We start from the raw sequence: 15,130 nt of genomic DNA on the forward strand, positions 1-15,130 counted from the left end.
AAGGGGGTTAATCAGGAATGGGGATCTCGGCACGATACCTACCTAGGCTAAAAGGGGAAACGCCCCCTGTACAGCGTGGTACTCGGCACGCGTTGAATGGGAGAGCATAGCATGAGTCCTTGATCGCGTGAGCGAGTAACTGGCAACTCTCGACTACAGTCCGTAGGTACCTGTACCTACAAATGAAATGCCATGGATTGCCCTTTCAACGGCGGAGTCAACCTGGCCCTGAAGTACCACAACGTATCGAAAGCAGGTCCCTGGGATGGAAATGCAATATAATATTTACTCAATACACCGAGACATTCAGCAACCAACTAACGCAATCTCCTTTCCGCCTCCGTCCCCGGAACATCACCTACCCTTTTTACTCTAACCGCGCAGTCTACAGCCCCGACTTATGCAAAAAGTCAAATGAGGCCTTGTACCCAGCCGTCGCATTGATCGAAAGCGTCAAGCCATGCCCCGTCCCCGGCTGGACATGCACATCCAGATCCGTCGCCCCCGGATACACCTGCTTGATCACATCCAGATCATACGCGCCGGTACAATCCCCGCCACAAATACCATAATCATTCTCCCCCACCACCATCTGAAACGGCGCCTTGAAATTGGCACCCTCCTGCCCAAACCCGGTAGTCAACGACTGAAACTCGCTCACCGTCACCGTCTGGCGGATCTTCCACGCATAGTCCAACAACTCCGGCTCAAAAGACCCCTTGCGCAGAAAGTTCAGCTGCACATTACCCTTGGTCGCGGACACCATATACCCCGAGCCGCGATCCTTGAACAACACCGGGTCATTCTCGCGCGCAAACTCAAACCCCCACGTCGCGACGTTGAGCCCGGGCAGCGGGATGTTAGGGACCAGAAACCCCGTGGCGATCAGGCCGTCGCTTTCGGTGGGGTAGTTGGTGACCAGGCCGACGGAGACGAGCGAGCCGAGGGAGTGGCCGATGTGCACGATCTTGGCAGGCGTGTATTTGGTGAGGCGGGCGTCAGTGGTGCAGCCGCTGAGCTTTTTGGAGGCGCTGACGAGCGTGCCGGAGCGGGCGAGCTGGGTGAGTTGGCGCAGGATCTCGACTTGCACGTTGATTTGGACGGTGTCGTAGGCGTTGGGCTTGGAGGAGTGGCCGGTGCCGAGGCGGTCGTAGGTGAAGATGGAGTAGCCCTCGGCGAGGGCGGCTTCGACGTAGGAGTATTCTTTGGGCTTGATCTCGGCGTCCCAGTATCTGGTGTTTTGTTAGTCGCCTACGCTCTCGGGTATCTCGGGGGTGTGGGTGCCAGCTGACCTCTTGTCAAAGCCGCCGCCGTGAGTGGCGATCTGTAGGATTTCAGGCCTAGCAGCGCCCTTGGGAGGGACACAGAGCTGACCATTGATCTTGAAAGTATCCTTGACAGGGATCCGACCCATCATGCTCTCGGTGTTGTTGGGCGACGTCCTGGTCGTCTGATACCTGACCCAATCCACGGCATCAATGCTGCTGTCAACCCGCGGTTGCAGCCACTTGATTGCGGTGGTGTCAACGCTGACTGGGACCTCGATTTGGATGCATGACCGTTGGTTGGCGGTTGTCGGCGATGCTCCTCCTTTCTTGATGGCTAGAGCCGCGACCACGAATGCGATCAAAATGGATGCCATGGTGCTCACAATGGTTGGGAATGTTGCTGTGGGTGTTGGATGGCTGGTGATATCAAATTGAGTTCGTCTCTTCCCTGAAGCCCCTGGGAATGGTTCCCTTTATACACGTCTGAAGTTCTGAACATTTGCACTGCCTTCTATCTGCTCGCCACCATCTTCCCGGTTGCCTGTCCCCGTGTTGTTGTTTATCTCCGGTCACAATACGCGAATGCCTAGAAGGCTGATTGCATTTTGGCAAGTCATTGTTGAGATGTGGTTGACAATAAAAGGACTCAGGGGGGAATACGCACTGATACGCAATAATACGCACCAAACATCCCCGTAATACGCACCCACGCGATGCACCGCCTTGCGCCTGGCTGGATTGGAACGGAATCAAACTGCCATGCAGCCTGTCACACGTGGTTATGCCAAGGAAATTACTTTTAAAATATTACATTTACCAGTCTGGGCTGTGGGCAAGACACGCAGGTAAGCGCGTATTCTCTTCGGCAACGGATGTATGACAAATGTCTGTTCCGTCTCTTCGCATCAGAGCTATAAACCATACCTACCCCCATGAATCCCACCCAGCATCCGTCTTTTCTAAATCGGAAGAGAGCAAATCGCAGAATCACAAACGCCACAGGAGCTCCCTTTGCTCAAGTAACTCGAAAACAGCTACTGCCTGCCTGGTTCTGGACTTCTGCAGTTCTGCTTTCCTTCAATGCAGTATTGCAGAGTACCTACACAGTATAGAAGCAGAGCGATGAATTCGTCATGGTCGGATTGGTCACTTGGAGCCATTTGTCAGTGGGATCTCTATTTGTCAGAGAGTGCCAATTGGCAAGCGTCACCAAAACCGTTTGTCATCGGGCAGGATGCGGGAGAGGGTGCTTTGGGGGCCGAAAGAGTACATGTACCATATAAGCTCTCAAGGCCTGTCCTTTAGCAGAATCAAGCTCGTGAAAAACCACCACGACACCTAAACTTACTACTCTGAATCCCTAATAACCTTACTACGCTCGACAAAAACTGAACACCCTCGACTCAACAGTTCCCTGCTTCCGTGCAACTCCAAAAAAGGACGCCCGTCATGACTAGACTAAACGGAAAGACTGCCGTAATCACCGGCGGCGCTACGGGAATCGGTCTCGCCGCAGCAAAGCGCTTCATCGAAGAGGGCGCCTTTGTCTTCATCTTAGGCCGCCGTCAGGAAGCGCTCGACGCCGCTGTGGCCGACCTTGGCCCCAACGCCCGGGCAGTAAAGGGTTCAGTCTCCAATCTAGCCGACCTCGACCGGCTCTATGCCGCAGTGAAGTCGGAACGCGGGACCCTCGACATCGTCTTCGCCAATGCCGGGACGGGAAGCCCACTCCCGCTAGGCCAAATCACCACCGAGCACGTCGACGAGACCTTCGACACGAATGTGAAAGGCGCCATCTTCACGGTTCAGAAAGCGCTCCCGCTGATGGGCAAGGGCGGTTCGATCATCCTCACCGGATCAAGTTCCGGCACCACAGGCTTCCCGGCGTTCAGCGCCTACGCCGCGAGCAAGGCGGCAGTGCGCAACCTCGCGCGGACCTGGGCGGAGGACCTGAAGGGCACCGGCATCCGCGTCAACGTCTTGTCTCCCGGACCGACGGCGACCGAGCTCGCGGTGGAGGCGCTGGGTGAGGAAGGCATGAAGGCGGTCGCCGAGCTCAATCCGCTCAGGCGCATGGCTGACACGGCTGAGATTGGAGCGGTGGCAGCGTTTCTCGCGTCGCAAGATAGTAGCTTCATGACCGGGAGCGAGGTCGCTGTCGATGGTGGCATTGCGCAAACTTGACGTGCTATGTCGCGTATGGGTCTGGTAAAGTGACGCTAGGCTCAGCATGTTGGCTTCAAGTTGTTATACGGAGGCTCGGAATGATACATGATACTAAGTAATGTAGTCAGCGGTACCTAGGAGTTATTGTTTGTTAGAAATCACTAGAACTTAGATTTTACTTAATGATTGGCCTTTATCGCATCTTCTTTCTCGATTGGCTCGGTCGGAAATGCGAACGTCGCTCTAAAGCTTACTTCAACCTCGGACTCACCTTACCTAGTACCTAGAGACAACACTTGACTCTGATACCCCTGTAGTAAATCACGCCAGGTTACAATATTGCTCTTGTGGTAACTCGCCTTTTTGAGGCCTCTAGATCTGTGTTCAATTCCGTATGATGATGGGCAAAGATCACTGTAGCGATATGTCGCATGTGTCTGGCATTGGCACGCAAGCGAGTAGAAGACTTAGAATTCGATGACTTATAGCATTCCTCGCCTACATATAGCTCTTCAATCGGCATCCCACAAGAGCCTTTAACCCGTACCCCTCATCCTTGAGATCCGATAAACTGTCAATACATTAGCACTTCAAAAACATCCAGGGACCAAGCCAAGAATCAAGGAACTAACTAACATCTTCCGAGACAAGGGATCAAGCAATCAGGGGATCCGGGGGTCATGTATCATTGCCCCGCCCAGAGCCAATTTAGCAGGCTCCGCAGTCGTAGGAGCCGCAGAGGCCGCCCTCGCAAGGGTCCTGACAGTGGCAACGGCCGTTGAAGCAGCTGGCGTTGGCCGGGCACCGGCGTGCGTGGAGCTCGCCCCGAGCTTCGACGTCGGCGCTGCCCGCGGCCGGTGCGGCGAGTGCCGACAGGGGGAGGAGGGCGGCGAGGAAGACGGAGATGAGCTGGAACTTCATTTTGGGTTTGGAGGTTTGAGAGATGGATAAGATTTGTTAGGCTGTTGTTGTGGGTGGACTTGGTGTTGGGTTCTGGTCTGTCTCTTGAAGAACTCGGGGGCTATCAGGTTAAATATCCCACACCGGCGCAATTGAGAGACCGACAACGGATATGGCGTGTAACCTTGACTAGACGAGTGAAGCAAAGACCAAGCGGGTCTTGACGCATCGGGCCTTGTTGGGGGACTACAGAGGGGGATCAACCCAATTGCAGCTCAATAGCGCGAGAGAGGGTTGTAGGGAAGGAATAATAGGATGTACACGGTAGGATTCAACGCCTCAGATCCCCCCTTCTACTCCTGTGATTAAACTTCCGGAAGTGCCTCTCCGAGCCCAAGTAGGTAAGCCAACTCATATCAAGCGCACTAGCTCGGCCCGCCGCTTGACAAATGTTGCGATCCTTGAGAACTATGTTGTTAGCGAAGGGAATCTGATTTGCTAAACCTATCATTACTAAGAAATCAGGATTCAGCCGTCGGCTATTGCGGAGGATTTCAAGATTTGGTATGCTGGCTGTTGGCCGGGAATACCAACGTTTCTCATGATGCCGTAATGCCCTGGCAAGTATAGCGGTGACTCGAGTGCCTGGGTTTCTTAATTGCAACCAGCGGCCTGTCGGGGTCGGCCTCGGGTCAATAATAGAGTCCGCGCCTGAGTCTTCTTCACCACACTCCATGGTAAAGTTTCCTCATATTCACAACTACCTACTTGTATCCTGCCAAACCCCCTGGACAAAAAAAATACCAAAGAGCAGACCCGCAACTCTTGGGCATTACTAATTAGGTATGCACTGCGTACATGCCGCATGGAATGTGGGTTGATGCTCAGGGGGTATTGTTTTCTCCGCGGTGTACTCCCGAACGAAGGAGCTTGATCATGCCCTGATGGCCCCTGCGACAGGAACACACGGTTATTTAGCTCAAGGAAGGGCCGAAAGCCCCTCATCAACACCTAACTAAGTAACCCTAGGTAGAGGCTATCCGAATGCGTATTGTCGTCCGCATGAAGTGTGTCTCTCCTCTCTCCTCGAACAACTGAACCCCGGTTTTCCCCTCCCATCAATCGCTCCGGCCTCGTACCACACAATTTGGTCAACGAGTCCACCGCCGCTCTCCTTGATTAACTTGCACTCACCTACGGCTGAACGCCGTCCGTCTGCGCCGGAATCGCATACGTGTGACTCTGATGAATTGCTACCTACTACTAGGTACGTATCAACTGACAAATGAATGGCCTCATCAAAGCCGAGCGAGCTGTAGTTTTAGGACCAAACTGCCCACGGAATGTTCCTCCTCCAAAATCAGAGAGCCCTCACCCGGGTCCTCTTGTGCTTTCTCAGGCCAGCCTCTGAGCGCAGCCACAAACACGTCTTGCTGAGAAGCCACCAATCGATCAAGCCCAATCTCATCTGGGTCAGCCAGAACACGGTACCGCATGTGGACGTCGTCCGTAGGCACCAGGCCAGCCTTTTTGCGCAAGCGCTGAATGCGATTGACCATCTCCCGGGCTACTCCTTCATCCACCAGTTCAGGGTGCGGAGCAGCGTCGAGCAAAACGATCATGTCATCTGCGAAGGCGGGTTCCCATTGTGGGCCGTTTTCGCTATCCGTTTTCGCTCTGTCATTCCCAATGACCCGAACGATGGTCAGGTCGTTCTCTGCCAACTCGATGCCCGCAACGGTAATCTTCTTCTCGCGCTGGTACTGTCTGAGCTGTGGCTGGGTAAGACTTGGAAGGGCCCCGCGAACAACCTCAACATCTCTTTTCAGCTTCTTGCCCAGAGTCGGCCAGTCCACCCTCGCTTCGAGGATGATGCCGTATCTCTCCTCATCGTCAGTCAAAGTAATGTCACGGATATTGAGTTCTTCCTGAACGTATGCTCTGAGAGAATCGATGTCGGCTAAGGGTTGGCGGTCGGCGATCACCACAAGCGACAACAACGGCGTCTTGAGCGCCAGATTGCGCCGTTCCCTGGCCAACCTTCCTAACTGTATCACCTTTTGCATCGCCGAGACCTGTCGCTCGATGACTTCGTCGAACAGCGCCTCCTGGACGGTCGGGAAGGGGAGAAAATGCACACTTCTCGCGTCTTCGAACTGAGCCGTGACAACGCTCAGCTGTGGCCGGAGGAGTTGATAGATGTGCTCGGTAATAAAGGGTGCAAACGGAGCAAGGGCGCGCATGAGGGTGAACAGAACCTGCAGCAGCGTGTTCAGGGCGGCCGTGGTATCGTCAAGGCCGAGCCCCGCAACGCCTTTGAGACGTTTGCGGTTGAAGCGAATGTACCAGTTGGTCAGGTTGTCGATCACTTGCAACAGCCGTGGCACAACCGTGTACAGGTGGTAACCTAGCAACTTTGTTAGACGCCGGTCTGGGTATGCCTGGCCCAACAGTCAACAAGGGGTTACTTACCTCGCATTTCCTCTTCCATGAAGCGAAGCAGACTCTGACAATCGGCAAGGATCCACTTGTCCATAACATTCTGCGGTCCTCCATTGTCCCACACGGTGCGCACCGTAAAGTCCTGACCTGTCGTCTTCTTGTATAAGAGGGTCTGTTCGTGGAAGAAACGATAACTGTTCCAGAGAGGCAACAGAACACGAGAAACGATTTCCTTGATCCCGGACTCCTTGAACCGGATGGATTCTCCCTTGACGACGGGGGAGTTGACGAGGTAGAGTCTCAATGCGTCGGACCCATATTCGTCGATGATGATCGTGGGATCCGGGTAGTTTCTGCGGCTCTTGGACATCTTCTTTTGGTCCTCGGCGAGAACAAGGCCGTTCACGATAACGTTCCGAAAGGGAGACATGCCGAATAGCTTGTTTCCAAGAACGGTCAGGGTGTAGAACCAGCCACGGGTCTGATCAAGGCCCTCTGCGATGAAATCTGCAGGAAAGAGGCCTTTTCAAACTCATCCTTATTCTCAAAGGGGAAGTGATTTGAAGCGTATGGCATGCTCCCAGATTCGAACCTGCTCCGGAGTTAGCGCGGTATTTACCAGGGACATTGAAGCGGAGGACAAACCAGCAGTCAAACACTTCATCAACTCGACGTAAAACACCTTTTCCACGTTTTGATGGAATGGTGATGCCATCGACCTTATCCCGGTGGATGTCGTCCAGCGGCCCTTCAAAGCCGCTCAACCGCTTCAGTTCCTCGACGCTGCCCACGCAGACAATCTCTTTGTAGTCATCACTGACCCAGAGAGGAAGCGGAGTCCCCCAATAACGGTTTCGGGAAACATTCCAATCATGGGCGTTCGAGACCCAGTTGGCAAACCGCTTCTCTTTGACAAATGACGGGACCCACGTCGTTTCCTCCAGGTTCTTCAACATATCCGGAACGGAGTTTGTGACTTTGATAAACCACGAAGAGACGGCACGCCGGATCAGCTGCGTATTTGACCTCCAACAGAACTTGTCGACGTGGGAAACGTGGCTTTCAACAATCAGACGGCCAGTCGACCTCAAGTCTCTGAGGATAAATTTGTCGGCTGCTTTGACATGCTGCCCAGCATACGCCGAAACCTCTGCAGTAAAGCGGCCCTCATCATCGACAGGGCACGGTGGTAAGCGGCTGGGTGTGATGAAGCCAGCAGACACTGCGGTATCATAGTCTTCTTGGCCGAATGCTGGCGCCTGGTGGACAAGGCCGGTCCCTTGGTCCGCCTCGACGTAATCTGCAGCAATCACCTGAAAGCAATCCGAAAAGGCAGCAGTGAAGTAGTCGAACAGAGGCTTGTACTTCCACCCAACCATGGACTTGCCGGCTAGTCTGCCGAGGACCCGGTATTTCGCTCTCTTCGGATCCTTGTAAAGCATGGACAGGCCGCACGGTAGCATGATGTACCGGCGGCCGGTTGCCTCGTCGAGGATTTCGAGATATGTGAAGTCGGGGTGGACAGCAATGAACAGATTTGAAGGGAGCGTCGAGGGAGTAGTGGTGTAGATAAGGAGCGAGGTGTCCTCCTTGCCTTCGACGCCTAGGATAGGAAATGACACCAGGATGGCGGGATCTCGAGTCGTTCTCTCGTTCTGTTTCGATTCCATGTGGCTAAGCGGCGTGCAGAGGGCGGTAGAGTAGGGCATGATCTGGTAGGCTCGGTAGACTTGCCCGTCGTCGAAGAGCTTCTTGAACGCCCACCAGCAGGACTCCATGAATTTGAGATCCATTGACTACTTAAGGGTCAGTATTTCGATACGAAACATGACGGTACCAGACACCGTACCTTGTAGTCATTGTCAAAGTCTACCCACCTCCCTAAGCGTTCGATGGTGTGTCTCCATTCAGCCGAATACCTCATAACGATGGCCCGACACTCATCGTTATATTTTCCGATTCCCATCTTCATAACGGCGTCACGCCCAAAGGTGCCAAATTTCTTATCAATCTCATATTCGATGGGAAGCCCGTGGGTATCCCAGCCAAAGCGGCGAGTGACATGGTACCCTTTCATGGACCAGTATCGCGGAATGATGTCCTTGATGGTAGAGGTGAGGAGGTGCCCATAGTGTGGTAATCCTGGAAAGGTGGTAGTTAGAAAGAAATGGGCTGCTGGGGTTTCACGCTCGCGGTGTATCTGGGATCAATGTACCTGTCGCTATTATACACTGTCAGTACATTCCGTTCGATGTCCTGTAGCGGATTGACGATATTATTAAAGAAACTAAAACATACCAAACGGGGGGCCATCATAAAAGGTGAACCTTGGCCGGTCTTGCGAAAGTCGTAGCTGCGTTTGAAAAGCATCGATCTCTCTCCAATACCGAATGGTTTCCTCCTCAGTCGCAGCAAAGTTGATGCTCATCTTGATGCTTTCTCTGTTGGAATGAAAAGCGGTATCAAAAGTCGACTGAAATGATCGGAGGATGAGTGAAGACAGGCGGAGCAGCGAAGCAAATTGTAGCTTGGGTGCTGTGCCTGTGTGACTCACGAAAGAAGAAAAGGCAAGCAAAAAAGGTGGCGTTGCCGAGGGCAGTGACTGGTTGGGGGCCGTTGGCTGAGCTGAGCCGTCCTGTAATATTTAACATGGAAGTCTACCAACTAGGCCCTTAGGTATTATTCGTTTACCAGTGATCTGCTCCTATTAACATTCCCCTTTTCATTCTCTCATCTTGTATCAGGCGAGGATTTTGCTAGGGTAGGTAGCGGCCGTGTTACACTGGTATGGTGCTGTTCAGGGGTGACAATGCATGTGGGCGGAGTTACACTAGGAGGGGTACTCGTCCCAGCCACCCTTTAAACAACATAAACGCCACCGTGGTGGTTGAGGTACCTAGACACTGTAAATAGGCGACAAAGAGCGCAGCGGAGGTCAAGTGAATATGAAACTCCGCCAAACAGACTTGAGCCACCGCTGCTCTACTGTAGCTCTACAATCTTCAATACGAAGCCCTTGAAACCCCCAAATTTTGACTTACACCTGAGGGAGACTTCCTCTCCCGGTTAGAATGATGAATTATCTCTGCTTTGATGGCCTACGAAGTTGTGGTGTTTGTTTTACCATCCCCCTATTCAGACCCATTGAAACCCCATTTGGGCAGGCGTTGTTGTCTATTTATACCCACACCTTAAAGCAAGCTTTCGTTGAGGGCAAAGCAAACAACGGTTGCTGCACTGGTGGCTTTCAGATTTGCGCAGAAAAGCCCAATGAACATTCCGCGTGTGGCCAATGTCGTTGAGCGAGTCAATTGAAGATAGGGACAGATGGGGGCGTGAATAGAAGGCGGTCGGCCCGAGTCAAATGTTGCGCCGACCCCCCCCCCCCTTTTCAACATCAACATCAAAGGCTGTGATCCGAGGGCAGTTTCCGTTTTGTGGGCTATAAGTATCGATGCTTTTACGCCGTCGATGTGCTCTTTCTTCTTCAGCCACCAGCATCCCTCAGCCCCAGCGCCGTTACACACGCAGTCTCTATCAGATCTCCTCAACCGGAAGCCACCGCTCGTTCAACATGAAGCTCGCCGCTATCACCACCGCCCTCTTCTCCATGGGTGTACGCCCCCATCCCTACCCCCAACCTAGAGCAAGTCAGTAGGACTAACACGCAGCACCGCGCCCAGGCCCTCGCCGCCCCAAGCCCCGCCGCGCAAGAATTCCAATTCAGCGACCTCCAATGGACAGTCGAGACCTCCCCCGGCCACAACATCACCTTCAACGGCACCATCGAAGCCCTCGCCGCCCAGCTCCAACAGCAGCAACAAACCGAAACCACCGCCACCAAAACCGTCGACACCAACACGGACCCCGACGCAGACACGGACACGGACGAAGCCTCCGTCATCACGCGGCGCACCGTCGACTTCAGCGGCGGCAACTTCTTCTGCGGCGGGCCGTGGCCCTACGCCCACATGGCCGCCTACTGGGAGGGGCTGCGCTACCTGCACAGCATCACGGGCGAGGTGCGCGTGCCGCCGGGGCCGCGGATGTGCAGCCGGGTTAGTTGCTCGTATGACGCGGCGGTGTGGGTTTGTAATGATGTGAGTCTTGTTCTTTTGAGTTGCAGTTGTTTTCTTGGGGTCTGGTCACTCTAGTCTGTGGTTGTTGGTTGGCTAACGCGCAATGTGTGGCATCACAGAGAACCGATGAGCTCCATCTTAATGCGTTTGCTGATATCGCCGATGGTGTCAGCTACATCATCGGCCGGTGTGCGACCAACGCCTGGGGCACGACGCAGGTGGCTGGGCAGGTGTTCCATCCTGACCACTGGAACGTCATTGTTCGTCGCGATGAGTGCTAGATTACCCATGTGGAGAGCGAGGGAAAGCATTCGGATGGATCCATTGAGGGTGGTGTAGTGTAGTGTAGTGGATAGATGGGGCTGGCGGTTTCCTGTTCATGACTTCGTTTTTGTTAATTTGTAAGTTATTAAACCATAAAATGGCTGCAAGCATGCCGTTTGCGTTGTCAGGCGAGAATGAGATGTCGGAAGAGAGGAGAGAGGCATGATGGACTCGGACTTGGTCTACACCGATGTTAAATTTGATGAATAAATACTAGGGCACCTGTTAAACCACTCTACGAAAGGCTGTTTCTGTGGTAAGCATCTTTCGGAAGTGCATTGAAAGTTTGGTTTTCATGCTTCGTGAACCCTTCCTTGCATTGGGCGGATTCGAATTTCGGATTACATAATACTGCCCACATTACCAGCGCCGTGAGATCACGTGCAGCTAAGCTCGAACATCAGGCCATGCTTGGAAGCTCCAATTCGAAGCCGAAAGCCGAATGTCGTCAAACACCGCAACGAACGATTGCCTACAGCCCACGAGAACCTCTCCGCTCACCGCGCACGCACCAAACCAACCCCGAAAAAATGGCCGTCAAACCCATCACCGGCGTATGTGCTTTTCCCAGGCCTCGGTCCGCCCAATGACCGCCAATCGTCGCTGCCCCGCTTGCCCGAGGGGAAAGCTGTGAGAATAAAAGCTGACAAGTTGGTTGGTCTTAGATGCTCCGCCGGGGCCTCATCACCGATCTCGGAATTGCGCTCGGTGAGTTCCCTTGAATGCTTCCCCGAACCAAGGTCGCACCTAGGCCACGATTCTGGAGGGGTGACTAACCATCGACAGGTCTCGGGCTCGTCTTCGGCAACGCCTTCTGGTACTGCGACCCATAAACCCAAACACCCGACCGCGCATGACGTCGATATCTAATGCTCTTCTAGGTACGGCTACCACGTGCCGCGGAGAGACGCCCGCGACAACTTCTACAAGAAGCTGGAGGAGCAGCGCGCCGCGAAGCTGGGAGCTTAAGGGTTTCGGGCAGGATGATTGGGCAGGGGCGCGAATAGACAACACGACGAGAAGATGGATTCCGGCCGTGCAGTGAAGGCCTGGGAGCGTGAGGATTGCTTGTGTATCATACGGATAGACAGGGCCGGCAATTGAGTCAGTGGGCAGATCCATGTCCGTTTCCTTGGGTGGACGTTTATCATGGTGCTACGGGACGGCATCATTTGGAAACTGCAGGGAAAAGCGAAAGAGTTATGTTTCAGCCAGATCTATTGCTCTTTGTAGCAGCTTGTGATGCAGCAGCCAAGATGTGCGCGGCCTGCCCCTCTTGCAGACCCTCTGTCGGGGTAGTGACCGCCGCCGTTCCTTCCCAAGCCGTCGTTTCTGCCGTAAAACTACCTTTTTTGTCCTGGCATCTAAACTCTGCATCAGCACACCAATTCCACGACACCAGCATAAAGGTCTGTTTGACCCGCACGGGGCTTGCCGCCAATCTGAGGGGAGCCAAGAATTACACCTACCGGCGAAACCACCGCTGCACCGGCCAGCATTGCACCGGACTGTCGACTAATTCGGGGTGCCGCACGATGCACTCGTATTGCACAAGGCTGAATAGCTCGCAATCTTGTGCCAGATTAATCCGACGGCCATCTTCTGTTTTTCTGACTTTGCCATCGGCATCGATTTGAGCGGCCGCCGACAAGTGCCGGGCTGGGAAATTGGGGCAGGGCGGCGCCATCGGAACAGCGGGGTGCAACGGTTACCAAAAGCAGACGATGCGAGGCACGACCGCCGCAGGTGTCGGTGCTCGCGTGCTCGGAGAGATTGAAGAGACGACCCTGGACGAGGTACGTGGCTGGTGGGCTGGCGCGATGAAGATTTTAGTTTTATCGCGATGGAAGGGTAAAAGATTGGATGGATGAAATTCCAACTTGACAAAATTCCTGACGTGCTCCCGATTCAGGTCCTTGCTTCCCTCCGGTCGAGTCTGTTACAAGGCCCCAACACCAACGATAACAATGCTGGAAATATACCCACATCGATTGTACGGCCGCCGATATTTCCAATTGATCCCCTTAATGACCTCGTCAATCGCCATTTTCGAGCGACTCAGTCTGTGCCGCTGGCACTGACCGGTCGCCCTCACGAGCTGATCTACGTCCTGGTGGCAACCCTAATCGCACCGCCTTACGAAAAGACAGTGGCTATTGTCGATCTTGAAGGGCGCTTCGACCCGTTGCGGCTTCTCGCAACACCCATTGAAGGGGCTGCCGCTACGGGTTCAATGACCCTCGAGCCGAAACCCAGGGCCACCCTTCAGCGTTCTGACTTGGACCATATCCACGTACTACGTGCTGCACGAGGAAGCTTTACGCACATCGCCGACTGTGTCGGCTCCATCGAGGAGTATATGCTCTATGGGTCACACCGGAGCCGCGGCCGGGAATGGTGGGGCACGATTGTCATCGGGGGTGGACTGAATCCCTCGGGCAGTGCGTCCGCTGCGGCCTCCGCCAAGGTTGCCGTCACGGCCGACTGGAAGGGCTGGTTACGGGTTGACCGGGCGGAGGTGTCCACATTCTGGGATATGAGCGCCGAGGAAGCACTGGCTGATCGGGAGAAACGGCAAGCGGCGGTGGAGGCTGCCGGCTGGCTGGCGACTTCCCCATGGGGAGGCTTCTCGATCTGCAAGAGAGATATGGGCCGTTGATGGGTAATTTTGGGGATGAGAAAAGAGATGGTTCCACCGTCGACCCCTCTCATTCCATCCCTGATTTGTTCTTCAAAACGTCCAAGGACCAGCCTGGAAGGACAGAAGGCGGAGAACCTCGGGTATTGATCAAGATCGGGCAGGTCGACCTGCTCTCAAGATCGCACATCACGGCCTTCCAACAACGGCCGCGGTCGTAGGGTCGGCTAACCACCATCCCGCCCCTCCTAATCCCCATCCTTATCACCCCAATTTCATTCTCGTTCATGCATAGATCACGGGGAAGTAGACTGGGCACTGGAGCATCGGCCGATCTGTTTCGGAGGTGGAGAGCGCCATCCATACTCCAAAGCATACCGAGAACGAAAACCGCCCTTTCGTGATCCCGTCCTCGTTCGACACCACATGAAGCCGTGACGACGCCGAGCTGCCAAGGTGCTGCATAAACAAAACGTCGGGGGTAACAAAGTACGGCGAGAGAGGTGACACTTGGTTAGCCCACACGCCGGCCGACACGCATGTCCACGCTCTCCCTTGACATTGAGGCCGGCGTGTCTGCCCGTCCCCGATCCGGCGCGCCATGACGAGAACTCGATGCCGGTCGACAAAATTGCCGCGTCGCTGCCTTGGTTCTTCTTTCTCTTTTCTGCGACTCACAGGAGGCAACGTTTCACTGACTGAACCCTTGACAAAGCTGGCGTCTCACAACATGGATCGACATATTGCCCGTACAGGCAACGGTCTGACATGACGGACGGGCACAGACGGGACAGCCCAAGTGCTATTCCTGGAGGCCTCGGACACCATCATTTCACATGGGATGGCCTGACAATGATCCACTGTGCCCACAGCACTGTCGATAGTTCAGAATATGTCCCGTCTGTCCGTAAGAATTGATTGGCAGCCCTCCAATGGCAGCTTGCAGTCCCTGCATGCGGTGCCTCGCAGCTTGGCAGAATGGACACGGTGCCGACCGGGGACCCGACACGGAAGAGGCCGGCACGGAATAGGACGGGCCAAGATCTTCGGCCAACAAGCTTGGTCTCCGCCTGTTGTCCGGCAGGCAAAAGGGGGCCTTCTCAGAGCCTCTCGTTGGTGACCACTAGTGACGCCCCCGTCAAGGATGCTTCACAGTGTTTCTCACGCCATCGGGTCCCACTCCGCCTAACAGCTCATTCACTGGCGTAGACCCATTGACGTCATGGGATCGACAGTGCAGCCGACGCGGCGACTTGGCGCCCAAACCGCCGCCGTGTTTTCCGGGCGTTCGCTTCACAGTATGGACGTATGCA

General features: G+C 54.4%; 8 protein-coding genes across 8 annotated transcripts; 4 read left to right on the forward strand and 4 right to left on the reverse strand.

Annotated features, from left to right (window-relative positions):
• Window positions 1-158: 158 nt before the first annotated feature.
• Window positions 159-1,890, reverse strand: F5144DRAFT_624243 (Alpha/beta hydrolase family-domain-containing protein). The gene is made up of 2 exons (XM_066792191.1): window positions 1,293-1,890; window positions 159-1,232 (listed from the first exon to the last, which is right to left on the reverse strand). Exons 1-2 carry the CDS (start codon window positions 1,640-1,642, stop codon window positions 386-388), a joined length of 1,197 nt encoding a protein of 398 aa, XP_066639150.1. The 5' UTR covers window positions 1,643-1,890; the 3' UTR covers window positions 159-385.
• A 621-nt stretch (window positions 1,891-2,511) lies between these two features.
• On the forward strand, window positions 2,512-3,528 carry F5144DRAFT_395789 (uncharacterized protein). Its single transcript, XM_066784764.1, has one exon. The coding sequence runs from the start codon at window positions 2,718-2,720 to the stop codon at window positions 3,450-3,452; it is 735 nt and encodes a 244-aa protein (XP_066639151.1). The 5' UTR covers window positions 2,512-2,717; the 3' UTR covers window positions 3,453-3,528.
• A 445-nt stretch (window positions 3,529-3,973) lies between these two features.
• Window positions 3,974-4,607, reverse strand: F5144DRAFT_586866 (uncharacterized protein). The gene is made up of 2 exons (XM_066789795.1): window positions 4,071-4,607; window positions 3,974-4,005 (listed from the first exon to the last, which is right to left on the reverse strand). The coding sequence occupies exon 1, from the start codon at window positions 4,353-4,355 to the stop codon at window positions 4,143-4,145; it is 213 nt and encodes a 70-aa protein (XP_066639152.1). The 5' UTR covers window positions 4,356-4,607; the 3' UTR covers window positions 3,974-4,005; window positions 4,071-4,142.
• A 1,025-nt stretch (window positions 4,608-5,632) lies between these two features.
• On the reverse strand, window positions 5,633-9,204 carry F5144DRAFT_596556 (isoleucyl-tRNA synthetase; the record flags this gene model as incomplete). The annotated part of the gene is made up of 5 exons (XM_066790810.1): window positions 5,633-6,741; window positions 6,807-7,298; window positions 7,396-8,572; window positions 8,626-8,918; window positions 9,075-9,204. The coding sequence occupies 5 exons, from the start codon at window positions 9,202-9,204 to the stop codon at window positions 5,633-5,635; spliced, it is 3,201 nt and encodes a 1,066-aa protein (XP_066639153.1).
• Window positions 9,205-10,350: 1,146 nt separating this feature from the next.
• F5144DRAFT_607077 (uncharacterized protein) lies at window positions 10,351-11,136 on the forward strand (the record flags this gene model as incomplete). Its single annotated transcript, XM_066791529.1, has 3 exons — window positions 10,351-10,392; window positions 10,460-10,876; window positions 10,975-11,136. The coding sequence occupies 3 exons, from the start codon at window positions 10,351-10,353 to the stop codon at window positions 11,134-11,136; spliced, it is 621 nt and encodes a 206-aa protein (XP_066639154.1).
• Window positions 11,137-11,709: 573 nt separating this feature from the next.
• On the forward strand, window positions 11,710-12,148 carry F5144DRAFT_607078 (uncharacterized protein; the record flags this gene model as incomplete). Its single annotated transcript, XM_066791530.1, has 4 exons — window positions 11,710-11,733; window positions 11,845-11,887; window positions 11,966-11,996; window positions 12,061-12,148. The coding sequence occupies 4 exons, from the start codon at window positions 11,710-11,712 to the stop codon at window positions 12,146-12,148; spliced, it is 186 nt and encodes a 61-aa protein (XP_066639155.1).
• Window positions 12,149-12,234: 86 nt separating this feature from the next.
• Window positions 12,235-12,956, reverse strand: F5144DRAFT_396048 (uncharacterized protein). Its single transcript, XM_066784765.1, has 2 exons — window positions 12,649-12,956; window positions 12,235-12,543 (listed from the first exon to the last, which is right to left on the reverse strand). Exons 1-2 carry the CDS (start codon window positions 12,864-12,866, stop codon window positions 12,387-12,389), a joined length of 375 nt encoding a protein of 124 aa, XP_066639156.1. The 5' UTR covers window positions 12,867-12,956; the 3' UTR covers window positions 12,235-12,386.
• F5144DRAFT_396187 (uncharacterized protein) lies at window positions 12,731-13,970 on the forward strand. The gene is made up of 2 exons (XM_066784767.1): window positions 12,731-12,975; window positions 13,092-13,970. Exons 1-2 carry the CDS (start codon window positions 12,904-12,906, stop codon window positions 13,836-13,838), a joined length of 819 nt encoding a protein of 272 aa, XP_066639157.1. The 5' UTR covers window positions 12,731-12,903; the 3' UTR covers window positions 13,839-13,970.
• The last annotated feature ends 1,160 nt before the right edge of the window (window positions 13,971-15,130 follow it).

Source organism: Chaetomium tenue, assembly GCF_020726465.1.
Source record: "Chaetomium tenue strain MPI-SDFR-AT-0079 chromosome Unknown F5144scaffold_7, whole genome shotgun sequence".
Taxonomy (NCBI): Eukaryota; Fungi; Ascomycota; class Sordariomycetes; order Sordariales; family Chaetomiaceae; genus Chaetomium; species Chaetomium tenue.

Bases quoted from the DNA above. Each gene is read 5' to 3' on its own strand.
- F5144DRAFT_624243 (XM_066792191.1), bottom strand. From the start codon at position 1,642: ATGGCATCCATTTTGATCGCATTCGTGGTCGCGGCTCTAGCCATCAAG. The intron at 1,233-1,292 runs GTCAGCTGGCAC...ACAAAACACCAG, and splicing joins GGCGGCGGCTTTGACAAGAG to ATACTGGGACGCCGAGATCA.
- F5144DRAFT_395789 (XM_066784764.1), top strand. From the start codon at position 2,718: ATGACTAGACTAAACGGAAAGACTGCCGTAATCACCGGCGGCGCTACG.
- F5144DRAFT_396187 (XM_066784767.1), top strand. From the start codon at position 12,904: ATGCGAGGCACGACCGCCGCAGGTGTCGGTGCTCGCGTGCTCGGAGAG. The intron at 12,976-13,091 runs GTACGTGGCTGG...CTCCCGATTCAG, and splicing joins AAGAGACGACCCTGGACGAG to GTCCTTGCTTCCCTCCGGTC.
- F5144DRAFT_586866 (XM_066789795.1), bottom strand. From the start codon at position 4,355: ATGAAGTTCCAGCTCATCTCCGTCTTCCTCGCCGCCCTCCTCCCCCTG.
- F5144DRAFT_396048 (XM_066784765.1), bottom strand. From the start codon at position 12,866: ATGGCGCCGCCCTGCCCCAATTTCCCAGCCCGGCACTTGTCGGCGGCC. The intron at 12,544-12,648 runs GTAGGTGTAATT...TGCAGAGTTTAG, and splicing joins GTGCAGCGGTGGTTTCGCCG to ATGCCAGGACAAAAAAGGTA.